Raw genomic sequence first — 26909 nt, 5'->3', positions numbered from 1 at the left:
TCTGTAGCCTGTAATGGTAATGGCTTCCACTCCAGAGAGGAATCAGCGATAATAAAAACCATTTAGAATGTAATGTGTTTAGATTAACTGAGCACATACCTTCACCTGCCCATTCATATGGCTGAAATGTCTCCTACTGATCTCCTAAAGCGTTTATCTGTTTGGGTTTCAACACATTGCCATGTGTGTTGTCCTTACCAGCACTCTCTGCTTTTAAAATAATACTAAATATGTAGTCTGTTTGTAGTTTCTGTTTCTGTTTCACCAGAGAGAAATTATGTCTCTCTCTCTCTCTCTCTCTTTCTCTCTTCCTCTCTCTCTCTCTTCCTCTCCTCTTGAGAGATGAGCAAGACAGGCAGCATTGTGCAATCTGTTTGTTTTCCACAGGACAAAGATAGCATTGTTGTTCAGGTTCTTGTTTCATCCGCCATCCTTCCACCCACTTCTCTCACCACTTTCCATTTTGTTGATACTTCAAAGAAAGTAATCTGGGTGTGGATTAATGGCAATACAAAAAGTGTATTGTACAGTGCTTATGTATTGCATTTTGAGAAAATGTCCTCATCCCAATATACACTACCGTTCAAAAGTTTGGAGTCACTTAGAAATGTCCTTGTTTTTGAAAGAAAAGCATTTTTTTTTTGTCCATTAAAATAATGTCACATTGATCAGAAATGCAATATAGACAGTGTTAATGTTGTCAATGACTATTGTAGCTGGAAACGGCAACCATCACTCCTGTGTTCCAATGGCATGTTGTGTTAGCTAATCCAAGTTTATAATTTTAAAAGGCTAATTGATCATTAGAAAACCCTTTTGCAATTATGTTAGATATTCCATTAAAAATCAGCCGTTTCCAGCTACAATAGTCATTTACAACATTAACTATGTCTACACTGTATTTCTGATCAATTTGATGTTATTTTAATGGACCAAAAACGTGCTTTTCTTTCAAAAACAAGGACATTTCCAAGTGACCCCAGGTGTGTGTGTGTGTGTGTGTGTGTGTGTGTGTGTGTGTGTGTGTGTGTGTGTGTGTGTGTGTGTGTGTGTGTGTGTGTGTGTGTGTGTGTGTGTGTGTGTGTCTGTGTGTGTGTGTGTGGGTGTGTGTGTGTGTGCCTTTCATTCAATTATTTGGATTCATCAAAAATCCAACATTTTGGGCAGTTGTTGATGACCTCTAAGAAATCTTTGGCTTAGTTTGTGACACCTCATTATGTTTGATCTATCTGGGAAGCTCAATCTGATACTGTATACAAAGCAGTATTATAAACCAGGTAGTTTGAGTCCTGGATGCTGATTGACTGAAAGCCATGGTATATAAGACAATATACCACAGGTATGATAAAAAAATGACTTGTTTACTGTTCTAATTACATTAGTAACCAGTTTACTGGTAAGGCACCTTGGGGGTTTGTGGTATGTGGCAAATATATCATGGCTAAGGGCTGTATCCAGGCACTTCGAGTTGCGTTGTGCTTAAGAACAGCCCTTAGCCATGGTGTATTGGCCACAAACCCCTGCGGTGCCTTAATTATACCACCCTCATCTATGTCTCTGATGTAAAACACATACCTATAACAATTGTCAATATCTCTCTCTGTTTCTGGAACAGATTGCTGCTAAGCAGGCTGCGGCTGCTGCTACTCAGACCATCGCAGCTGCCCAGAACGCTGCTGTGTCCAATAAGAACACTGCCTCTCATCAACAACTAGGACACAGCTGCAAGGTACAGTCATATGGGTAGAGATTGATTCACAGCAAACAGGATCACTGTTAGATTACTCTGGTGAAATACATACAGTATAGAATTGATTACTACATTGGCAGCATTTATATTGCAGGTTTCATTGCATTGATTTAATCAAATGATATGTCTACTTGTAGGCAGTGGCAGACCACATCCCTCAGCTGGTCCAGGGGATGAGGAGTAGTCAGGCTCAGCCAGAGGAACTCAGTGCCCAACTAGCCCTGATAATGGCCAGCCAGAGCTTCCTACAGCCTGGCAGTAAGATGGTGACGTCTGCAAAGTCAACTGTCCCCACAGTGACGGACCAGGCTGCAGCGATGCAACTTGGCCAATGTGCCAAGAACCTGGCTACCTGCCTAGCTGAGCTACGGACAGCCACCCAAAAGGTAAGTTCTGTACCCAGAGGTGTAGCACACACCCTCACAGCCCCCGCAAGGCAGAGGTTGGGGGATTTGGGGGCCCCCAACCACCCCACACCAAAAAAAGTATACTTTTTATTTTTCATGTTGAGGTTGTTGTCCCCCCGGAGGTTGGGCTCCCCAGATAGTGGACATGTCATAAGCTGTTAATTTTTTTGGGGGGGGATTGCAGGAAATTGGCTTTAAAACGTAAACATTTTATCTCCGCCTCATTGCAAAATGTGTCAAATAGCAGGAAATTAGGTCAGTGATTCTTGAAAGTCGGAACAAAATAGTTGTCCGGTAGGGGAAAATTATTTTTATTCTTGAAAGAAAATACATTTTGTTGGATTATTTGAGCTTAAAATGTAAAGTGCCAGTTTTATTTATTTTAACTCTTTCGTACATTGTAGAAAAATAATGAAGACATGCAAACTATGAACTAGCACATTGTAGTAACCAATCATGTCATAACCAAAAAAGTGTTAAACAAATCAAAATAGATTTTAGATTCTTCAAAGTAGCCACCCTTTGCCTTGATGTCAGCTTTGCACACTCTTGGCATTCTCTCAACCAGCTTCACCTGGAATACTTTTCCAACAGTCTTGAAGGAGTTCCCACATATGCTGAGTATGTTTTCGCTGCTTTTCCTTCACTCTGAGGTCCAACTCATCCCAAACCATCTCAATTGGGTTGAGGTTGGGTGATTGTGGAGGCCAGGTCATATTATTAATGTCCTTTGGTTGTGGTTTCTTTGGCTTTTTTGAGGAATCTCAAATATGAAATATATTTTGATGTAACACTTTGGTTACTACATGATTCCATTTATGTTATTTCATAGTTTTATTTTCATAGTTTTGATGGATTCACTATTATTCTACAATGTAGAAAATAGTCAAATTAAGAAAAACCCTTGAATGAGTTGGTGTGTCCAAACTGTTGACTGGTACTGTGTATCAAGGGGAATTTAAAGGAAAATATTTGTTTGGGGAATTTTCTAAATACTTTCAATATCATTGATTTCCATCTCGGCTCTATGGTTGGAAATGCTGTTGTCCGGCGCAAAGGATCCCAAATTCAAACTCTCCAAAAAAAAAGTTTAAATGGTTTAAAATTCAAAACAATAATGGATATTAACTTTAAAAATCTCCATGTAGTTTCTTGAAATAGTCCTCTGTGACTTTAAATTTAAAAAAATTCAGAACTGTGATTCCTAAAAGATATGTCTGGAAATTGGTCAACTCCGCCAGATTTGTCTAAAATCCTAAATTAATCAGGAATGAGCAGTGTCCACTATACCGTCAGGACCCCTTATTCATGTCCACATTACATGTAGTGCAACAAGACCACTCATGGTCTGTAAAGTTCTCTACTTTTGAGATATTTAAACAAGCAATATTGGAATCACCATGGTCACAACCATAAACTGTCAACTCCATCTGCCTGATAGAATATGAATAATGGTTCAAATATGTTACATTTAATTAGGTTTTAGAGTCATAATGCAACTGAGGAAAAACTAAATTGCTACTATGTATACCACTTAAATGAAGAATAAAAATGCAATTTCTGTTTCCGTAAAACATTAACTCTGTCAATTCTGATAGAATGGTTATGTTTTTATTGGGGATTGTCAACTCCGTCACTGATGGCTAACCCCCTTAATGAAGACAATGTTTTTGTCAATAAAAATACATATTTTAATCAATGGACAATACTTGTATAACTGAAATGCATTTTATAGTGTCTAATGGAATTGACAAATCCAGTTAGTTGCTTTTTAAGAAGAGGAACGTGATTAAGAGGTTTTTCCTTTACATGGTGTGATAGCTTTCAAGAATCCCTGAGTTCTGAATCAGCAACATTTTCAACAAATTATGGAAATGTTTCTCTCTGCTCCATGGCAAAAAAATATATAATTGTTTTGCGGGGGCCCCGCGAAAATGAGCTATGCCACTGCCTGTACCCCTCTATCCACAGCTACTGATATTCATGTTTTCATACAGGAAGCACAGCTTCTGGGCTCTGTGTGAGAGAGGTTTGTGCATGTGTGCTTCTGCAGGCCCATGAAGCCTGTGGTCCTCTGGAGATAGACTCTGCTCTCAGTGCTGTCCAAACTCTCAGGAGTGAGCTTCAAGATGCCAGGATGGCTGCGCACGATGGGCAGCTCAAACCACTTCCTGGGGAATCGGTCAGTTCATTATAGAATACATTGATTTGTTCCAGTCATGCAAAGCAAATCTGCAGATGTGTGAAAATGCATGACTTGGTGCTCCTGTGTTGTCTCTACAGCTAGAGAAGTGTGCCCAGGACCTGGGTAGTACCTCCAAGGCTGTTGGCTCCTCTATGGCCCAGCTGCTGACCTGTGCTGCACAGGGCAATGAGCACTACACAGGTAGGAAAGCAAACACAGCGTGTACTGAGAATTATTGAGCAGTACAAGAGGAATGTTCACCTCAACTGACAGACATCATTGAGTGGCTTTGTGGACCGTTTTTTCTGGACTAGACTTATTCTTTTCTGTCCTTTTAGTTAGATGTTATTATTTGACATTAGGAACCGTTTCTTCAAATGTCACGATCAGCTACAGGGTCTCAGTAAAGCTCTACTCTACCAAGTGAGGTGAGGTTATAAAGTAGGCAGTAGAAACCTTAACAATCATTCACTTACCTTCTACCAATAGATATCCAAGTGTAATTCAATTCTTGATTTAGTGATGATGTTATCACTATTGCCTATTAGCAAGCAATAAACCCAATGGGTCCTGCTGCACAGCCTGTCATTTTCTTTAGCCTCCATTCTAGCTCCATTTAGTCTCTCAGGAGAATTGATGAAGACAGATTTTGAATAGTGTATTCTAACCATGGCTGCTCCCTCCCTCCCTCCCTGGCTGTTCTGCTTCACGCTGGGGCCCAGGGTGCTACTCTCTCCTCATTCATCTTATTTTCACTAGATTCAACATTCCATTAGCAATGGGCTCCACTCGGCTGGATAATGAAATTTGATGCAATTTGCTGCATTCCCTCATCTTAGCTTTGTGTGTAATAAGTAAAGCCCCAATCTCACATGGTGCCTCGTTCTCCTATCTATCTAATTTGTTTTAACAATAGGGGTGCTTTAGGTTGGGCTCACTGTGCTATTCCTACTGTTCAGTTACACATTACCAACAACTCATTCTATTCATTTTGAGCACTAAAGCTGCAGTCTGAATATGTGTATGTCTTAATACAGGACATATTTAGTGAAGTGATAATGAGATTGAAAGGAAGTGAGATTCAGCTTGCAGTTTGTCGTGTGAATAAATCATGATGCAGCTATCCCGAGTCAGTAGGTTGTTTAGCTGCATCTTAAAGAACAATGAAGAGGCACACTGGGATGTTGACACCAGGTTTTCCGTCATTATTTCCTGGACTAGCTTTGTTAATCCAACTCCAAGACTTCCACTCACTCCAACACTGTCTGTCTCTGTTGTGTGTAGGAGTGGCTGCCAGGGAGACTGCCCAGGCCTTGAGGACACTGGCCCAGGCAGCCAGAGGTGTCGCTGCCAGCACTAAGGAACCCCAGTCTGCGGGGGCCATGTTGGATTCTGCCCAGTACGTCATGGAGGGCTCTGCCATGCTCATCCATGAGGCCCACCAGGCCCTGGTCTCCCCCGGCGATGCAGAGAGTCAGCAAAGGCTAGCACAGGTGAGGAACTCCTGAAATGCTGATGTACACATAGATGTAATTCAGTCATTGCATCCAAACTGCTCGCGTGCGTCAACAAGCATCTGCGTAGCCGGGCGCTAAAATAGAACTTGGTTCTATTTGCGATGCTTGATGTGCTGCAAGTCCCGCCTCTCCCATCTCATTGGTTTTTAGGAGCATATACCCACATGGGTGTTTGAAAGATGAACTGAGGTCCATACTCCAGTCCAATTGGTGGTGATAATGCACCTTAACGTTGGTTGCCAACCGCCATATAATGTCCAAAGAAGAAGAAGCCTGAAGGAGGAGAGACTACTAGAAAATAACTTGGTTTACCCTTTTATCTGTGGATTAATTGTCAGAGTAGAGGACATTGTGCATTTCAGGTATAATAACAACCCAATGTTTATATCCCAGGACAAATTATCTAGCACCAAAAAGCTAGCAAGCTAAATTTCCATAAATGCTTAATTATATTCGACCTTACCCAAATTAATATAAACTCAGAAAAAAATGTCCCTTTTTCAGGACCCTGTCTTTCAAAGATAATTCGTAAAAATCCAAATAACTTCACAGATCTTCATTGTAAAGGGTTTAAACACTGTTTCCCATGCTTTTTCAATTAACCATAAACAATCAATGAACATACACCTATGGAACGGTCGTTAAGACCCTATTAGCTTACAGATTGTTGGCAATTAAGGTCACCGTTGTGAAAATTTAGGACACTAAAGAGGCCTTTCTACTGACACTGGCAAAAACACCAAATGAAAGATGCCCAGGGTCTCTGCTCATCTGCATGAACATTCCTTAGGCATGCTGTAAGGAGCCATGAGGACTGCAGATTTTGCCAGGGCAATAAATTGCAATGTCTGTACTGTGAGACACCTAAGACAGTGCTACAGGGAGACAGGACGGACAGCTGAACATCCTCGCAGTGGCAGACCACGCGTAACAACACCTGCACAGGATCGGTACATCCGAACATCACACATGCGGGACAGGTACAGGATGGCAACAACAACTGCCCGAGTTACACCAGGAACGCACAATCCCTCCATCAGTGCTCAGATTGTCTGCAATAGGTTGAGAGAGGCTGGACTGAGGGCTTGTAGGCCTGTTGTAAGGCAGGCCCTCACCAGACATCCCCGGCAACAGCGTTGCCTATGGGAACAAACCCACCGTCGTTGGACGAGACAGGACTGGCACAAAGTTCTCTTCACTGATGAGTTGCGGTTTTGTCTCACCAGGGGTGATGGTTGGATTCGCGTTTATCGTCGAAGAAATGAGCGTTACACCGAGGCCTGTACTCTGGAGCCGGGTCGATTTGGAGGTGGAGGGTCCGTCATGGTCTGGGGCGGTGTGTCACAGCATCATCGGACTGAGCTTGTTGTCTTTGCAGGCAATCTCAACGCTGTGCGTTACAGGGAAGACATCCTCCTCCCTCATGTGGTAACCTTCCTGCAGGCTCATCCTGACATGACCATCCGGAATGACAATGCTACCAGCCATACTGCTCGTTCTGTGTGTGATTTCCTGCAAGACAGGAATGTCAGTGTTTTGCAATGGCCAGCGAAGAGCCCGGATCTCAATCCCATTGAGCACATCTGGGACCTGTTGGATCGGAGGGTGAGGGCTAGGGCCATTCCCCCCCCCAGAAATGTCTGGGAACTTGCAGGTGCCTTGGGGAAAGAGTGGGGTAACATTTCACAGCAAGAACTGGCAAATCTGGTGCGGCCCATGAGGAGGAGATGCACTGCAGTACTTAACTTCTTGAAACTCCCCATCCCGGATCCGGGTTTGTGACTAAAGCCTCAGGCTCATTAGCATAACGCAACGTTAACGATTTCTGAAAATCGCAAATAAAATGAAAATAATGCGTCTGCTCTCAAGCTTAGCCTTTTCTTAACAACACTGTCATCTCAGATTTTCAAAATATGCTTTTGAACCATAGAAATTGACTAATTTGTGTAAGAGTATGCAAAGCTAGCATAGCATTTTGAGTAGCATGTAGCACGCAACATTTTCACAAAAACCAGATAACCAAATAAATAAAATCATTTACCTTTGAAGAGCTTCTGATGTTTTCAATGAGGAGACTCAGTTACATACCAAATGCGCAGTGTTTCCTGAAAGCGTCTGTGTGTAGGAGAAATCGTTCCGTTTTCTACATTGCGTCTGGCTACCGAAACGAACCGAAAATTCAGTCACCTACAACGTAAAACTTTGTCCGGATTAACTACATAATATCGACCGAAACATGGCAAACGTTGTTTGGAATCAATCCTCAAGGTGTTTTTTCACATATCTCTTCATTGACATGCAGTTCGTGGAAGCTTGCTTTCCTCTCTGTATCGCATGGAAAAATACTGGCAGGTGACTTTTGCGCACCAATTTCGGCGCAGGACACCGGGCGGACACCTGGTAAATGTGGTCTCTTATGGTCAATCTTCCAATGATCTGCCCACAAATACGTCACAATGCTGCAGACACCTTGGGGAAACGACAGAAAGGGTTGACTCACTCCTCTCGCATTCACAGCCATATAAGGAGACAATGGAAAACAGAGCCTCAAAAATCCTTGTCATTTCCTGGATGCCATCTCATCTTGGTTTTGCCTGAAGCTCACGTTCTAGGGCACGCACAGAGAATATCTTTGTATTTCTGGACACGTCAGTGTTTTCTTTCGAATGGTAGCAATTATATGCATAGTCGAGCATCTTTTTGTGACAAAATATCTTGTTTAAAACGGGAACGTTTTTCATCCAAAAATGAAATAGTGCCCCCGTAGATGTAAGAGGTTAATGCAGCTGGTGGCCACACCAGATACTGACTGTTACTTTTGATTTTGACCTCGCCTTTGTTCAGGGACACATTATTCCATTTCTGTTAGTCACATGTCTTTGGAACTTGTTCAGTTTATGTCTCAGTTGTGCTCATTCAAATATTTACAGATGTTAAGTGCTGAAAATAAACACAGTTGACAATGAGAGGATGTTTCTTTTTTTGCTGAGTTTAGTTGGTTCAGATTTTGTTTTGCTAATATTTATTTCAACCTGCGTGTCCTGATCGCGTCTGGTGTGGATGGACAAAATCAACATGCAAGCAATGGCACACACGTGTGCCCGGTCTAGTCAGCGTGTGACAGATTTCCTGTATTGACGTCCTATTCAGACAGTTGTGTTAATGTTCCAAGCACAGTCTTTTCTGTTGGGCTCTTTCCTCTCCTCTACATTCTGGATAATAACCGATTTGTAAACCCTGCTACTTTCCATAACAATTATCTGCTTTAAGGGTTGCTATTTTCTCTTCTCAGTCTCCTGCTCACAGGAACGCTAGCTCCAGTAAAACTGCTTATTTGCAGCAGGGCCCTTTGGGAGATAAACATATTGGTTGGCATATGTCTGTGACGGTAGCATAAATTAGTGACATGGTTTGTCGTGCTCCGCTTGCAGGCTGATTTGCATTTAAGATGATTTTCCTTCTCAGAGCTGTGCTCTGTGACTGTGGAGCGTGGTTAGAATGTGTAATGTCAGCCCACTGACAGGCTGATCTGTGATGTGTTGCAGGTGGCCAAGGCAGTGTCCCACTCTCTGAATAACTGTGTGAACTGCCTGCCTGGCCAGAAGGATGTGGACATGGCCCTAAGAAGCATCGGAGAGGCCAGTAAGAAGCTGCTGGTGGACACTGTGAGTCCTGCTGCCAGACCGGCGAGGCTGCAGTTTGGAGTGTTGATTTTATTACACATCTGAACACGAGTGCTTATAGAGAGTCAATGCTGTCCTAAACCTAAATACACAGTTGGCATATTTTACCTCTCGTCATTAATCATCTACGCAGACATTTCACAACTATCCAAGGAAAAATTGAACATAAACATAACACAAATACCATACGGATTATTATGTAAGAAATAATACTGATAATAATGTACGGACTACTATACTTGTGTTTTTCCTGTATTCCTCCAGCTCCCCCCCTGCAGTAAGTCCTTCCAGGACGCTCAGAGTGAGTTGAACCATACTGCTGCAGAGCTCAACCACTCAGCAGGAGATGTGGTCCATTCCTCCCGAGGTACCAGCAGCCAACTGGCCGTGGCTTCTGGGAAATTCAGTGAGGACTTTGATGAGTTCCTGGACGCAGGCGTTGAGATGGCTGGACACACTCAAGTAGGTATCATTATCTGTAGCAGGTCGCAACAGCCCCATAGAAATATCTGATTCCTCTCCTGTGAAATCGGTCTGGACAAATGTTATGACGCCTGAATATGCGGTTGGTGGACAGGAGCGGTTTAGATTTAATAGGATCAAATGGAAATGCCTCTGAGGTAGTCATGTTGAGTATCTTCACATTTTAACTGTCACTTGAGCACTTAAGCTATTTTGATTAATTTGTTAATTAGGCCTTTTCATCTAATTTACTTAGGCACATGATTGTCCCCGAGAGCGCTAACACAGTCAAACGTAATGAGATCTTTGATGATGTTCTGGTTATTTTGCTCATTAATTTGGATAGATTGTGTGGGAGAGCAGTTGATGTAGCATGACACACAGGCCTTAATCAGGCTTAAATGAGTAGGGGACTGGCTGGCTGAGGTGGGGGACACCGTTCACATGGTGCCCGTTTCCTAGGCCATTACACCAGATAGACAGTGTGACAGTTATTGACAATAAGTACAGTTGCATTTTCCTGGAAAGATGTGTCTTAAATAACATGGTGACTCTGACTCTTCAACATATTTTATTCCAAGAAACAGCTGAGTTGTCTTGTGACTTTGTCGTTTGCAGTCCCAAGAGGACCAAATCACAGTGATTGGCAACCTGAAGAACATCTCCATGGCATCCAGCAAGCTCCTTCTGGCCGCCAAGTCCCTGTCAGTGGATCCTGGGGCAGCTAACGCCAAGAACCTGTTAGCTGCTGCAGCAAGGTGAGGCCACTATATGAAGCTGAATGGCATAGAATAAGGATGTCACTTATCACAAACTACTTGAGTATAAGGAGGGTCTACATTAGCACAAAGTAAGACTGTAAGGGGTGACTTAGATTAAGTCCATTAAAACAAAAACATATTCATATACTGTATATTCTGACTCGGTTTTCATTCAAATCCACATTAAACAAGTACACTATCTCCATTCTATGAAACATCTCTGCTGTGGTTGTACGGCCCATTTCACAGCATGTTGCTAGGTTGAGAGATAGACAGAGATAGTAAGGGTAGAATCCCCCCTGGTGGAGAGATGCCAGGCAGCTGGCCCCGCTGGGCTTTGAGCCTGACTGACTTCCCTCTCTTTAATTGTGCAGATGGAAGCCATGGCTGGAGCTTGTCTGTAATCACTAAGCACAGCCTCCACACTCCTGTACAGTGTGAGATTGTCACAGGGGAGAGAGGGGCGATGGGCTCTGCCAGGCATGTGTAAAGTAAAAGTGTATGCGTGTGTGTGTATATAGAGAGATGTGAGTGCTGAAAAGCCCTGTGCCATTGCCCTTGTGTTTCAGAGCGGTGACAGAGAGCATTAATCAGCTCATCACACTGTGTACCCAGCAGGCACCGGGCCAGAAGGAGTGTGACAACGCTCTGAGAGAACTGGAGGTAGCTGTTTTACTGTACACTAAACAACCCTTTTTATGTTCAGGCTAATATTCATGTTTATTTCAGTCTACACAAAGTAAAGTGTTTGATGTAGTAACTTTTTGTGGATCTGTCTCCGTCTGTTAGTACATTCGTACGTTCATACATTAGTCACGTGATATCTTAGACAGCACTAGTCTGGTTTTGTTGAAATTTAGGAAAATGATGTGTCTTGCCAAAGAGAGCCATAATTAACAACATTACGCTGATTGGCTCAAGGGGGGCGCTGCATCATTCGTGGGGAATGAGATATTTACTGCTGCCTTGTTTTGTTTTGATTTGAATCCTGTAAAGCAATGGTTTACCATTCCAATTCATTAATGATGGACCAATTGGATTATATTTAACGGCTGAATGAGATGCATGTTGCTGCGGGTTTCTGTATTGACATTATTTTATGCTCTGTCTCCATGGGAAATAATTACCAAGTCGTTTACTTCCTCTATGCCTTGAGCCCCTTCAGCCCATGTCCCCTCCTTTTCACACGCTCTGATAGTTATTACCGGTCTCACTCTGTATCCCTCCTGCATAACATTGAATGACAGTCACCATTAATTTCAACCCCTGGAGTACCACTAATTATACTTTTATGTAACTAACAGATCTGTGGGTTATTCTCCTAAGTGACTGAGTAATAGTGCTTGGCGACATGACTTCCTCTATAAGTTAAAGATTACTTCATAACAGACCTATTAATAACAGTTGAACTTGTTTTTCATGCAGCACACATTTTAATTCCCCCAAGTTGTATATCAGATTGGTTCAGCAGTTTGTGCCCTCCTTATTGTTGAGCCCCTCTCCCTCTGTGTACAGGCTGTGAGAGGATTGCTGGACAACCCCAGTGAGCCTGTCAGTGAGCTCTCCTACTTTGACTGCATCGAGAGTGTCATGGAGAACTCAAAGGTAAAGCCTTACAAAACATTCACAGGCATCATAGAATTTAAATATCAGCAATATCTAACGTAATAGACAGCTGAGGAGGTAATATTACAGTTTACTTCCATTTCTCCATGTACAGGTTCTTGGAGAGTCCATGGCGGGGATTTCTCAGCACTGTAAGACAGGCAACGTGCCAGCGTTTGGCGATTGTGTGGGAGTGGCGTCCAAGGCCCTGTGTGGGTTGACGGAGGCGGCTGGACAGGTGAGATCCCAGCCTAGTACTGACTGACTGTCTGGAGCCTACAGCCTCCCTTCCACTCCTCCCTGCTATCTGGTCTGGGTCTGGCACACAACCAACAGTCCCTGTCAGGTGAGATCCCAGCCTAGTACTGACTGACTGTCTGGAGCCTACAGCCTCCCTTCCACTCCTCCCTGCTATCTGGTCTGGGTCTGGCACACAACCAACAGTCCCTGTCAGGTGAGATCCCAGCCTAGTACTGACTGACTGTCTGGAGCCTACAGCCTCCCTTCCACTCCTCCCTGCTATCTGGTCTGGGTCTGGCACACAACCAACAGTCCCTGTCAGGTGAGATCCCAGCCTAGTACTGACTGACTGTCTGGAGCCTACAGCCTCCCTTCCACTCCTCCCTGCTATCTGGTCTGGGTCTGGCACACAACCAACAGTCCCTGTCAGGTGAGATCCCAGCCTAGTACTGACTGACTGTCTGGAGCCTACAGCCTCCCTTCCACTCCTCCCTGCTATCTGGTCTGGGTCTGGCACACAACCAACAGTCCCTGTCAGGTGAGATCCCAGCCTAGTACTGACTGACTGTCTGGAGCCTACAGCCTCCCTTCCACTCCTCCCTGCTATCTGGTCTGGGTCTGGCACACAACCAACAGTCCCTGTCAGGTGAGATCCCAGCCTAGTACTGACTGACTGTCTGGAGCCTACAGCCTCCCTTCCACTCCTCCCTGCTATCTGGTCTGGGTCTGGCACACAACCAACAGTCCCTGTCAGGTGAGATCCCAGCCTAGTACTGACTGACTGTCTGGAGCCTACAGCCTCCCTTCCACTCCTCCCTGCTATCTGGTCTGGGTCTGGCACACAACCGACAGTCCCTGTCAGGTGAGATCCCAGCCTAGTACTGACTGACTGTCTGGAGCCTACAGCCTCCCTTCCACTCCTCCCTGCTATCTGGTCTGGGTCTGGCACACAACCAACAGTCCCTGTCAGGTGAGATCCCAGCCTAGTACTGACTGACTGTCTGGAGCCTACAGCCTCCCTTCCACTCCTCCCTGCTATCTGGTCTGGGTCTGGCACACAACCGACAGTCCCTATCAGCTCTAGACCTCTGTTCATGTTTAGTTACAGCACCGACATGTACCTCTCTCTAAATCAGAAACGAAGCCATGAGTATTCCTCTCTCCTCTCTATCCTTCTCCCCACACTGCAGGCCTCCTACCTAGTGGGTGTGTCCGATCCAAACAGCCAATCTGGTCAAGAGGGTCTGGTGGATCCAATCCAGTTTGCCCGGGCCAACCAGGCTATTCAGATGGCCTGTCAAAACCTGGTGGACCCAGCCAGCAGCCCCTCTCAGGTGAGAAGACCAATATAGTGAGACATTTATTGAGATAATGAATCTATTATACAAATAGTGACTTAATCAAATGGATTGTTAAATTTGAACATCAACATAACATCAAACTTGTTCTCACAATATGCATCTTTAGAGAAATGTTTATACTGCTTTGTTTGTCATTTGTTTTGTTTGTGTTTGTTTGTTTATTAGGTTCTGTCCGCAGCGACGATTGTAGCCAAGCATACCTCAGCTCTTTGCAATGCCTGCCGCCTGGCCTCGTCCAAGACATCCAACCCTGTGGCCAGGAGACACTTTGTTCAGTCAGCCAAAGAGGTTGCAAACACCACGGCCAACCTTGTGAAAACTATAAAGGTACGTGTACTCTCTGCTATGGTACTATGGTTCTTGTACTTCAGGAAAAGTAGATTTATTGATGTTCTCTGTTTCACTTAAAATATTTCGGTCATTTGTAATGAAGACAGATGGCTATATTGTGTAGCTGAGTTGGAGTGTTGGCTTAGGAGGTCATGTCCAGTTGTTTTCTTCCAGGCCTTGGATGGGGATTTCTCAGAGGAGAACAGAAACAGGTGCCATGTTGCTACAACTCCACTTATCGAGGCTGTAGAGAATCTATCCACATTTTCCTCCAACCCGGAGTTTGCTAGTATCCCTGCACAGATCAGCAATGAGGTTCGTATGAGTGCTTGATCAGGGGGTGACTTTGTATTGTGCAATATGTAAGATCTTCAGTGAAAATATACATTGTCATTATCTACATGAAAATTAAAATGCAGTTCTTGCTCAGAGGACCATTTGTTTTTCTCTCCTAAGAGGTTTCTTCAGTCTACATTGTCACATTGTTTTATTTTTCTGCTTCCTCATACATTCTGTAATATAAAGGAGACGGCAAAGCTACTCCTACAGATTCCATGAATACATTGGTGACTAGGGAATTCAATCCCCTTGAAATAGGACCTCCGATATAGAGCCAGTACAGTGCAAGAAAGCGGGTGGAATTGGTTTGATGCACCATTTCCCTCTAATTTATTTAATGTCGGTAAATGGCTCAAGGAGAAATCGGATGTATTTTATGTTACAATGTAGCAGAAAGAGTCCTCACACAGCCTTAAAAGCGTTGACTGTTCTGTTGGAGGGCAGTGTTTAACTGCTCTCACTCTCAGCACAGCTGCCCTAATCTTCAGCTTGTTAATCTAATTGTCGAGGGAGGCTTTAGCTGCCATCATAAAGACTGTGTGCCTCTGCATCTCTGTGTGAAGCAGAACAATATTAATAGTAAGAGATCAATGACATCTATGTAGTGTGTTGCTATTGAGCTGTTAGTTAGTCACTGTCCTCCCCTCCTCCCTCCCTCTTTCCCATTTCCAGGGCTCTGCAGCCCAGGAGCCCATCATGCGTTCAGCCTGCTCCATGCTGGACAGCTCCACCCTGCTCCTGGAGACTGCCCGCTCACTCATCATCAACCCCAAAGACCCACCCACCTGGTCCATCCTGGCTGGGCACTCCCGCACCGTCTCTGACTCCATCAAGAGCCTCATCACCTCCATCAGGTCAGCACAGACCCCTCTGGTTCTGCACTATGGTGATCTAGATATTATCATGTTAAGGCCTTGCCGGACAACTCACCCAGAATATAATTCCACTGCTCTATCGATCGTGCATACATTCAGAATCTGCCATCCTAGAAGTTGTTTGTGTGAGTTCAAAGTGAAGGGCGTTATACAAAACAAATTAATCAGCAATCGGATCGTCTCTAAGAAATCTATCCAATCAGAGTATCAAAGTTGATAACATCGTCATGTAGGCTGGCTCCTGAACCCAGCCCATCGGTTTCTGGGCCTAATCAAAACGGTCAGAATATGTGTGCGTTCTAGAAATCGTAGGGGAGGGAGGCAAATCCAGACTCATGGTGGAGAAGAAACGTCAGTTTGGCCAGAGCGCTGTGGATGGGTAGCCAGGCAAATTGAGACTCGGGGTGAGGGGGAGTTCAGCTATCTCTGAGTAACTGTCGGTTCGACTGAGCAGTGAGTTGACATGTAATTTATGGTGGTTGGGTTTCCACCTGCCATGTAATAGGAAGAGGAATGCTCTAGGGCACTGATAAAGATGAGTAGGCAGAGTTCCGTGGAGGATCTGCTGTGCTGCTGGTGCTGCTTAGACAGATTTCTTATACTTAGAAAGACCCTCCTGCTGTTTTGAATAGAAGTGTCTTCCCTCATTATCTCTCACACAGAGTAAATTGCCCCTTAGCTTCAGAACATTTTGCATCTGGTCAACCTCTAGAGACCATGTTTGCAAAAAGTGTACCTAGTATACATGATTTTCCTTCTTTGAGGTGTGATACTGCATTAATAATCTGCTTGTAGAAGTACTGCCTTGTTCCTATTTGTCATGATACTGTTGGTAGGGACAAGGCACCAGGGCAGAGAGAGTGTGACTTCTCCATTGATAACATCAACAAGTGTATCCGGGACATCGAGCAGGCTTCTCTAGCTGCTGTGGGCCAGAGCCTACAGGGATGTAGGGATGACATATCTTTGGAAGTAAGTTTGAACTGTCATATCATCCCTATAATTGCTTGTTGTTGATTTTCATTTTCCCAATCTTAACTCTATGCTGCCCCCGTAGGCTTTGCAGGAGCAGCTGACATCGTCGGTGCAGGAGATTGGACATCTCATCGATCCTATCAATACTGCAGCCAGGGGTGAAGCTGCCCAGCTGGGACACAAGGTACTAGTCTGGGACCATTCCCCTACAGGGAGAAAGTCCTGTCTCCTAGATCCACTCCTCTTATTCAATCTGTGTCTCATACTGTTACATGATACTGTTTCTCCCAGGTGACCCAGCTGGCCAGCTACTTTGAGCCCCTCATCGTGGCGTCTGTTGGCTTGGCCTCTAAGATCGTGGACCAGCAGCAGCAGATGAACATCCTGGACCAGACTAAGACCCTGTCAGAGTCCGCCCTGCAGATGCTTTACGCAGCCAAGGAGGGAGGTGGAAACCCTAAGGTAATGTTACTGTACAAAACAGGGCACAGAGGCCATGTTTGAGCAATGGAGCAAAACTTAATTAGTATAGATTTGTGTGCACCTTGTTCCACAATCTATCGTATTGCTTATTGTAGTTGCATAGCCATGTGTATTGATAAGATGAAGATCTTTGAGTTTCACGGTGGCCTGGTGTGTTTAATGCGTGTCCAGGCGGCCCACACCCACGACGCCATATCAGAGGCTGCCCAGCTGATGAAGGAGGCTGTGGACGACATCATGGTGACTCTGAACGAGGCGGCCAGTGAGGGCGGCATGGTGGGAGGCATGGTGGAGGCTATCGCTGAGGCCATGGGCAGGGTGAGTGGGGCTGGTGTCCTGTACAGTAGGGTGTGTAGTACTGTATAGTAGTAGTGTGTATGTGTGTACATGTGCGTGTACAGTATATCACAGGAAGTCGGTGGCACCTTAATTGGAAAGAATGGGCTCGTGGTAATGACTGGAGCGGAATAGTGGAATGGTATCAAATACGTCAAACGCATAGTTTCCATGGTTTCCAGGAGTTTGATGTCATTCCATTTGCTCTGTTCCGTACATTATTATGAGCCGTTCTCCCCTCAGCAGCCTCTGGTGTATATGTGCATGTGTCCTGTGGCCCCAAGCAGCTCAGGAGTAGAGCTCTACTGAGAACACTCATCTCTTCCAACTGCTTTAAGATGACTCCACCACAGTGGGCAGGCAGAGAAACATCCTCTAACTGACACTCATTAGTGAGATGGATGGGAAGTCTCAGGTCCAGGCCTCAGAGCTGTCAGCTGTCACTCATCCACTGGCTGTCACTCATCCGCTGGCTGTCACCCTCCGTCTCCAAAGATCTATCACTTACTTGATAATAATAAATTATGCCTGCATTCTTGATTAGCTGAATGCTTCTATCAGATGTTGTTCTCTATATGTTTCCAGCCCTTTGAATTCGATTTCTGTTACTGCATAGAAAATAACACATTGAGCGGCCTTAAGTGGATATCTGCATTCTGCAACATATTTATGCATAGAGTTCATTGAATAAAGAAAAGCTTTATTCAAATGTGTGGTAGATGCTTGGTTGATATTCATATGTGTAGATTATGTACAGTAAGTATCTAGGTTGAATATTTTAAAACAAGTCATGCTTTGCCCTCTGCAGTTGGATGAGGGCACTCCCCCTGAACCAGAAGGATCCTTTGTGGATTACCAGACCACCATGGTGAAATACTCCAAGGCCATCGCCATCACAACTCAGGAGATGGTGAGCACAAACAACTACCTCATTAATATGCAATGTAGCCTTATAGATGTACCTCTTCATCATTTCTGAAATAACTAAATCACAGTCATGTTATGACCTTGTTCGGACTGTGTCCCCAGATGACTAAGTCAGTGACATGTCCAGAGGAGCTGGGTGGCCTGGCCTCGCAGGTGACTGTAGACTACAGCCAGTTAGCCCACCAAGGTCACCTGGCAGCTGCCACCGCAGAACCAAAAGAGGTGAGAGGTCAAGTGGCTCCTGTGGGTGCACTGTCAAAGCAGGATATTGTTTAAATATGGGATCATTTTTCTGTGGCACCCTTATGGGCATGTCCTATGGGAGATTCTTAATTGGTTTGCTCAACTCCTCTGTCCTATTTCCCCTTCCTCGGTCCTCTCCTCACCTTCTTTTGAAAAAGATCAAAGGTAACCGAGAGGAGGAGAGGACATGTGGAAACAAATGTGCATGTATGAAATGACTCTCCTTCACTCGCGTGGCATCGTGCAAATGACGTTTACAGGGGTGGAATCCCAAATGAAATGTGTAAAGTAGTAAAAGGAAATGTAGCTAGACAGTTCATAAATAAAAGTATAAGTAGCTTATTGTTTTTAAATATGTGCATGCTTTTCTACAAGTAAACAACAGCTGATTCAAAGGGGGTGTGGCGGATCTCTAAAGTCTTCCACAAAGGACTCGGGTGATACTTTTGTGCTTCCCCGGTAGGAGGAGGCTATTGGGGAGACCAGGACTCTCCTCTGTTTGCCTAAAAAGGTATTGACCAAATACCGGGGTCAAAGAGGAGAGGATGGAGGAGTCGAGGAGAGGACAGTCTTTTGCCCAAATGAGAATCTCTCTTGTCTTTATACATGCAAGATATTTGCATATGCTTAGAAAATATGCAGAGATGTCACACGGCTGATGGCATTCTTTGATATGATGCATCTTCCTTGAGGCTGTACTCAATAGTGTGAGATCAAACTGGAATATATTTCCAGCTCTCAAACCTCATTCTCTCTGTTGCTGCACCCATATAGCATGGGTTTAATGCTTGTCTCTGAGAGGGAGACCGCTATCTATATTATGTGTGAAGAGAGAGCCTAATAACCACACACTCTTATCAATTCTCTTTACATAACTTGTTACCATAGCAACATTGTACCCCTCCAAGCCTAAAAGCCTGTAGTGATGCTGATAATGAATTCCCACCCACCCACCCATTCATTTCTGAGTCAGGAAATTAAAGGTGTACTACCATCAATCCCTCTCAGGTGCTGGAAATCATGTTTTAACCAGCAGCCTGATAAGAGGCAGTCAGTCAGTCGAGGACATGATGAGACATAGTCTGCTGTGTGGAGGGAGACAGGGAGTGGGTGAGATGGCTCTGTAATACTGATGGACTGGCTGTCTGACTGTGCTTGCAGGTGGGCTTCCAGATCAAGACTCGGGTCCAGGAGCTGGGCCATGGATGTATCTACCTGGTTCAGAAGGCTGGAGCCCTGCAAATGAGCCCCACTGACAGCTTCTCCAAGCGGGAGCTCATTGAGTGTGCCCGTGCCGTCACTGAGAAGGTAGGGGCTGATATAGTGGAATTATTTGCCTGAACCTTGTGGTAAATTGTGCTAACTTTGAAGTCTTTAGGTTTAATTTTAGGTTTAATTTATTTGCACCAAAGAAAATAAGAGATACACAACAATACAGATTTAAATATATATATATATATATATATATAGTTGATGTCGGAAGTTTACATACACCTTATCCAAAAATATTTAAACTCAATTTCTCACAATTCCTAACATTTAGTCCTAGTAAAAATGCCCTGTCTTAGGTCAGTTAGGGTCACCACTTTATTTTAAGAATGTGAAATATCAGAATAATAGTAGAGAGAGTGATTTATTTCAGCTTTTATTTATTTCATCACATTCCCAGTGGGTCAGAAGTTTACATACAGTCAATTAATATTTGGTAGCATTGCCTTTAAATTGTTTAACTTGGGTCAAACGTTTCAGGTAGCCTTCCAACAATAAGTTGGGTGAATTTTGGCCTATTCCTCCTGACAGAGCTGGTGTAACTGAGTCAGATTTGTTGGCCTCCTTGCTCACACACACTTTTTCAGTTCTGCCCAAAAATGTTCTATAGGATAGATGTCAGGGCTTTGTGATGGCCACTCCAATGTCAATTAGCCTGTTAGAAACTTCTAAAGCCGTGACATAATTTGTTGTCCTGAAGTCATTTTGCCACAACTTTGTAAGTATGCTTGGGTTCATTGTCCATTTGGAAGACCCATTTGCGAACAAGCATTAACTTCCTGACTGATGTCTTGAGATGTTGCTTCAATATATCCACATCATTTCCCTTCATCATGATGCCATCTATTTTGTGATGTGCACCAGTCTCTCCTGCAGCAAAGCACCCCCACAACACGATGCTCCCACCCCTGTGCCTCACGGTTGGGATGGTGCTCTTCAGCTTGCAAGCATCCCGCTTTTTCCTCCAAACATAACGAAGGTCATTATGGCCAAGCAGTTCTATTTTTGTTTCATCAGACCAGAGGACATTTCTTCAAAATGTACAATCTTTCTCCCCATGTGCAGTTGCAAACCGTAGTCTGGCTTTTTATGGCGGTTTTGGAGCAGTGGCTTCTTCCTTGCTGAGTGGCCTTTCAGGTTATGTCAATATAGGACTCGTTTTTCTATGGAAATAGATACTTTTGTACCTGTTTCCTCCAGCATCTTCACAAAGTCCTTTGCTGTTGTTCTGGGATTGATTTGCACTTTTCCCACCAAAGTACGTTCATCTTTAGGAGACAGAACGCGTCTCCTTCCTGAGCTGTATGACGGCGACGTGGTCCCATGGTGTTTAAACTTGCGTACTATTGTTTGTACAGATGAACGTGGTACCTTCAGGCATTTGGAAATTGCTCCCAAGGATGAACCAGACTTGTGGATGTCTACAAAAGAAATTCTGAGGTCTTGGCTGATTTCTTTTGATTTTCCCATGATGTCAAGCAAAGAGGCACTGAGTTTGAAGGTAGGCCTTGGAATACATCCACAGGTACACCTTCAACTGACTCAAATGATGACATTTAGCCTGTTAGAAACTTCTAAAGCCATGACATAATTTTCTGGAATTTTCCAAGCTGTTTAAAGGCACAGTTAACTTAGTGTATGTAAACTTCTGACCCACTGGAATTGTGGTACAGTGAATTATAAGTGAAATAATCTGTCTGTAAACAATTGTTGGAAAAATTCCTTGTGCCATGCACAAAGTAGATGTCCTAACCGACTTGCCAAAACTATAGTTTGTTAACAAGAAAGTATGGTACCGCAGAGAATTGACTATCAGACACAATGTTAGGTATGGCAGTGGGGAGGGTGAAGGTTATCACAGTGTCTTCTGTTATATAGATGCATTTCAGAATTAACTTGGAAGAATCCATTGACAGGTTTAGGTAAACTTTCTGGGAGGTATGAGTATTTGTAGATGAAAATGCATAACTGGTGTAAATTGATGAAGAGTTTCTTCAACAGGCCAGGTAATTAGAAGAGGCAAATTGATTTTATATGATGAGTCATTTGTGTAGGTTTTTTATTTTATTTTTACCTTTATTTAACAAATTCTTATCCGGACAATGCTGGGCCAATTGTGCGCTGCCCTATGGGACTCCCAATCACAGCCGGTTGTGATACAGCCTGGATTCGAACCAGGAACTGCAGTGCCTTAGACCACTGCGCCACTCAGGGGTCTTAGGTAAAAAGCATACAGTATGTACTGGCCCAGACAATAGTACAGTAAATGAGATATGGGTAAATTAAGCTATAGTAAAGAGTTGGGTAGCAAGCCTGATGTCATTATCTGAATGCCAAAATATATATTTCAGTTGATTTGTTTTGCACCTTGGCTTTTGTTACTGCATTTGAACATGACTAGGCTTCGAGTAAGTTAGGATTTCTACTTTAAGTGAAAGAGAATGTAATTCCCTTGAATGGCAGTTGCTTACTGTGTTCTGGGTATGATGCCGGTAGCAGAATCACTAATGAGTTTTTGTGAAGAAAGAGTCCAGGTGTGAATGTCGTTTTGGTGTCAGGGGAAGAGGTGAGAATCGGCTCCAAGGATAATGGATTGTTATAATAGAGCGTTCTCCACTGTGCCTGAAAAACCTTGTCCCCCTGAGCCCAACAGCTGGGGGAAGAACTGGGGGAGTGAGTAAAGCAGACCTACATTAACTGTTATATTCGCTATGTGTTGTATTACATGAACAACTTGTGCTGTACAGTAGCCGTGAAGATGAATATCAATTCATTGACCCTACCACTCGTAGAAGATATCGCTGGTTTTCAATGAGTCTCCATTAGAATTTCTCTCTTCCCTCACCGCATGATTTCATTTAAGACTCATTTCAGACATGAATAATTTGTGGCCTCGTGCGTGTGGGGAGCTGAACCTTGAGGTGCCTCATTTGAATGTTACTCTCATGGTGTTTCGTTTGTGAGGGGCTGCAGACGTCTGTCTGTCTGTCTCCCTGTCTGGATTAGGAAGGATAGAGAGCACTGTGTGATGCAGCGTCCAGAGTCATTAGTTTAATGTGTTTGTGCAGCAGTAGGCTCAGGGCTAATGCACGGTTCCCCCTCTCTCTCTCCCCTGCTGCTAGCTCCCTTCTCAGTCCAGCTCTCTCAGATTGCCTCACAGTCAGCCCTCCCATTACCTTGATTCACGTCTTGATTTGAATGCAAATGGGAAGCTTTAATCAAATGCCGATTTCATTAACACGTTATTTGGTATGGGGGATCATGTACTGTAAGCCTTGGATCCTGACTGGTGGTTGTTATTCACAGATCATATCAGATGGTATGCGACAGCTCCTTTTATTTTCTCATAACAACATAATTAGGTCAGAGTGAATGATTTGTTTATGATCATGCTGTGTTTGGATGCTTATTGATAAAGACCCAGAGGTGCTGCTGTTAATTCACACCACTCTCTCACTTCAGTATCTTGCCTGGTATTTTTCAGATACAATTTTTGCTCTTTTTGTTGGCAACTATGTGTGTGTTTTTCTATACCTGTTCGCTCGTCTCCCTGTAGGCTTTACAGACGCACCCCACCACTTGGCTGCAACCCTTCTAATTTAGTGTACCCTTCACGCACAACCCATGTGGAATTCCTGGTCTCTGGCAGCATTTGAAACTACCAATCTGTGGTCAAGAACACCAAGTTCATCTCAGCCTATGCTGAGAGAACACTGCTACTCAAGCAGCTCTTTGTTCATCTGACTACGTTTTTTCTCATAGTCTGAGAGCATCTGATCGTAGCAGTGGTGGCACAGGCCTACTCATTTCTCCTAAGTGGAGATTTTCTCTTTTCTCCCTCTCTCACTTGTCCATTCAAGCTTAATATTATTGTCATCTATTGCCCACCAGGTGCCATTGGAGAGTTCCTCAATGAGCTTGACATCTTGATAAGCTAATTTCCTGACGATGGCTCACCGCTCTTCGTACTTGGCAACTTCAACCTCCCAACGTCTGCCTTCGATGGCCTCACTCTTTCCCAATCCCCTCCAACTCACAAGGAAATACGCTTGACCTCATCTTTACTCCAGGCTGCTTGCCTTCTAATCTCACAGCAACCCCCCTCCAGATCTCTGATCACTACTTTGTTTCCTTTTCTGTCTCCCTAATCTCCATCCTAATCACTCAGCCCCTACCCAGATGGTCATGCGCCATCGCAATATTCTCTCTCCCCTCTTCTATCCTATCATCTCTCCCTTCTGCTAAATCTATCTCTCTCCTGATTCTGCCTCTTCGGCCCTACTCTCCTCCCTTTCCGTATCCTATGACTCACACTGTTCCCTTTCCTCCCGGCCGGCTCGGCCGTTCCCTCCTGCCCCGTAGCTAAATTACTCATTGTGTGCTTACAGAACAGGCCTGCGGGCAGCTGAGCAAAAATGGAGGAAAACTAAACTTCCCAAAGTACCTATCATCCTTTCATTCCCTCCTCTCTACCTTCTCTTCCTCTGTGTCCACTGCTAAAGCTACTTTCTACCACTCTACATTTCAAGCTTCTTCTTTTAACTCAAGGCCACTCTTTTTCACCATCTCCTCCCTCCTTAATACTCCACCCACTTCCACTCCCTTCTCCCTCTGCGGATGACTTTGTCAACCACTTTGAAAAGAAGGTTGAGGACATCTGCTCCTTATTCATTCAGCCTATTGAGTCCACTGGTCTCACTCACACAGAACTACCCTACGCCTTGACCTCTTTCGGCCCTCTCTAAATTACATCCTGCGACTAGTGAGGTCTGGCCACCCAACAACCTGCCCGCTCGACCCATCCCCATCCCCTCCTCCTTTCTCCAGACCATCTCTGGAGACCTTTTCCCATTCCTCACTTCCCTCATCAACTCATCACTGACCACTGGCTGCGTCCCCTCTGACTTCAAAATAGCCCAAGTTGCTCCCCTTGTGCCCCAGGGTTCGATTCTAGGCACTCTCCTCTTCTCTCTATACACCAAGTCACCCGGGACTTGTCATTTCCTCACATGGTCTCTCCTATCATTGCTGTGCAGATGACACTCAACTACCCCCCCCCCCATACACCTAGGTTGGAGTCATTAAAACTTGTTTTTCAACCACTCCACAAATGTCTTGTTAACAAACTATAGTTTTGGCAAGTCAGTTAGGACATCTACTGTGTGCATGACGCAAGGATTTTTTCCAACAATTGTTTACAGACAGATTATTTCACTTATAATTCAGTTTACATACACTAAGTTGACTGTGCATTTAAACATCTTAGAACATTACAGAAATGGCTTTAGAAGCTTCTGATAGGCTAATTGACATCATTTGAGTCAATTGGAGGTGTACCTGTGGATGTATTTCAAGGCCTACCTTCAAACTCAGTGCCTCTTTGCTTGACATCATGGGAAAATCAAAAGAAATCAGCCAAGACCTCAGAAAAACAATTGCGGACCTCCACAAGTCTGGTCCATCTTTGGGAGCAATTTCCAAACACCTGAAGGTACCACATTCATTTGTACAAACAACAGTACGCATGTATAAACACCATGGGACCACGCAGCCGCCACACCACTCAGGAAGGAGACGCGTTCTGTCTGCAAGAGATGAACCTAATTTGGTGCAAAAAGTGCAAATCAATCACTGAACAACAGCAAAGGACCTTGTGAAGATGCTGGAGGAAACCGGTACAAAAGTATCTATATCCACAGTAAAACGAGTCCTATATCGACATAACCTGAAAGGCCACTCAGCAAGGAAGAAGCCACTGCTCCAAAACCGCCCTAAAAAGCCAGACTACGGTTTGCAACTGCACATGGGGACAAAGATTGTACTTTTTGGAGAAATGTCCTCTGATCTGATGAAACAAAAATAGAACTGTTTGGCCATAATGACCATCGTTATGTTTGGAGGAAAAAGGGGGAGGCTTTCAAGCCGAAGAACACCATCCCAAACATGAAGCACAGGGGTGGCAGCATCATGTTGTGGGGGTGCTTTTCTGCAGGAGGGACTGGTGCACATCACAAAATAGATGGCATCATAAGGTAGGAAAAGTATGTGGATATACATTTACATTTAAGTCATTTAGCAGACGCTCTTATCCAGAGCGACTTACAAATTGGTGAATTCACCTTCTGACATCATTGGAACAGCCACCTTACAATAGTGCATCTAAATCATTTAAGGGGGGGGGTGAGAAGGATTGCTTTATCCTATCCTAGGTATTCCTTGAAGAGGTGGGGTTTCAGGTGTCTCCGGAAGGTGGTGATTGACTCCGCTGTCCTGGCGTCGTGAGGGAGTTTGTTCCACCATTGGGGGGCCAGAGCAGCGAACAGTTTTGACTGGGCTGAGCGGGAACTGTACTTCCTCAGTGGTAGGGAGGCGAGCAGGCCAGAGGTGGATGAACGCAGTGCCCTTGTTTGGGTGTAGGGCCTGATATATTGAAGCAACATCTCAAGACATCAGTCAGGAAGTTAATGCTTGTTTGCAAATGGGTCTTCCAAATGGACAATGACCCCAAGCATACTTCCAAAATTGTGGCAAAATTGCTTAAGGACAACAAAGTCAATGTATTGGAGTGGCCATCACAAAGCCCTGACCTCAATCCTATAGAAAATGTGTGGGCAGAACTGAAAATAAATGTGTGCAAGCAAGGAGGCCTACAAACCTGACTCGGTTACACTGGCACTGTCTCGAGCAATGGGCCAAAATTCACCCAACCTTTTGTGGGATGCTTGTGGAAGGCTACCCGAAATGTTTGACCCAAGGTAAACAATTTAAAGGCAATGCTACCAAATACTAATTGAGTGTATGTAAACTTCTGACCCACTGGGAATGTGATGAATTGTGAAAAACTGAGTTCAAATATATTTGACTAAGGTGTATGTAACTTCCGACTTCAAATGTATCTCAACTTGGATGTCGGCCAACCAACCCTAGCTCAACTTGACAAGACAGAGCTGCTCTTCCTCCCGGGGAATGCCTGCCCGCTCAAAGACCTCTCCATCATGGTTGACAATTTCAGTGTCGTCCTCCCAGAGTGCAAAGAACCTAGGCATGACCCTGAACAACACCCTGTCGTTCTCTGCAAACATCAAAGCAGTGTCTCGCTTCTGCAGGTTCATGATCTACAACATCCGTGGAGTACAACCCTACCTCACACAAGTCCTAATC

At 44.3% G+C, this 26909-nt stretch overlaps 1 protein-coding gene across 2 annotated transcripts in view; it reads left to right on the top strand.

The window, feature by feature from the left end:
• The window catches only part of LOC135509352 (talin-2-like), a 124790-nt gene that overhangs the window by 84021 nt on the left and 13860 nt on the right, over positions 1–26909 (top strand). For both annotated transcript variants that reach the window (XM_064929945.1, XM_064929946.1), the window contains exons 23-44: positions 1616–1729; positions 1888–2136; positions 4211–4339; positions 4441–4543; positions 5627–5835; positions 9405–9524; positions 9807–10004; positions 10623–10762; positions 11335–11428; positions 12281–12370; positions 12486–12608; positions 13801–13944; positions 14137–14298; positions 14476–14616; positions 15313–15494; positions 16352–16487; positions 16573–16674; positions 16782–16952; positions 17145–17291; positions 18118–18219; positions 18339–18458; positions 19641–19787. In XM_064929945.1, coding sequence (XP_064786017.1) covers positions 1616–1729; positions 1888–2136; positions 4211–4339; positions 4441–4543; positions 5627–5835; positions 9405–9524; positions 9807–10004; positions 10623–10762; positions 11335–11428; positions 12281–12370; positions 12486–12608; positions 13801–13944; positions 14137–14298; positions 14476–14616; positions 15313–15494; positions 16352–16487; positions 16573–16674; positions 16782–16952; positions 17145–17291; positions 18118–18219; positions 18339–18458; positions 19641–19787 — 3123 coding nt within the window. The remainder of the gene's footprint in view (positions 1–1615; positions 1730–1887; positions 2137–4210; positions 4340–4440; positions 4544–5626; positions 5836–9404; positions 9525–9806; positions 10005–10622; positions 10763–11334; positions 11429–12280; positions 12371–12485; positions 12609–13800; positions 13945–14136; positions 14299–14475; positions 14617–15312; positions 15495–16351; positions 16488–16572; positions 16675–16781; positions 16953–17144; positions 17292–18117; positions 18220–18338; positions 18459–19640; positions 19788–26909) is intronic.

Source organism: Oncorhynchus masou, chromosome 22, assembly GCF_036934945.1.
Source record: "Oncorhynchus masou masou isolate Uvic2021 chromosome 22, UVic_Omas_1.1, whole genome shotgun sequence".
In the NCBI taxonomy this organism is placed as follows: domain Eukaryota; kingdom Metazoa; phylum Chordata; class Actinopteri; order Salmoniformes; family Salmonidae; genus Oncorhynchus; species Oncorhynchus masou.
This window is presented reverse-complemented; position numbering and strand designations above follow the sequence as displayed.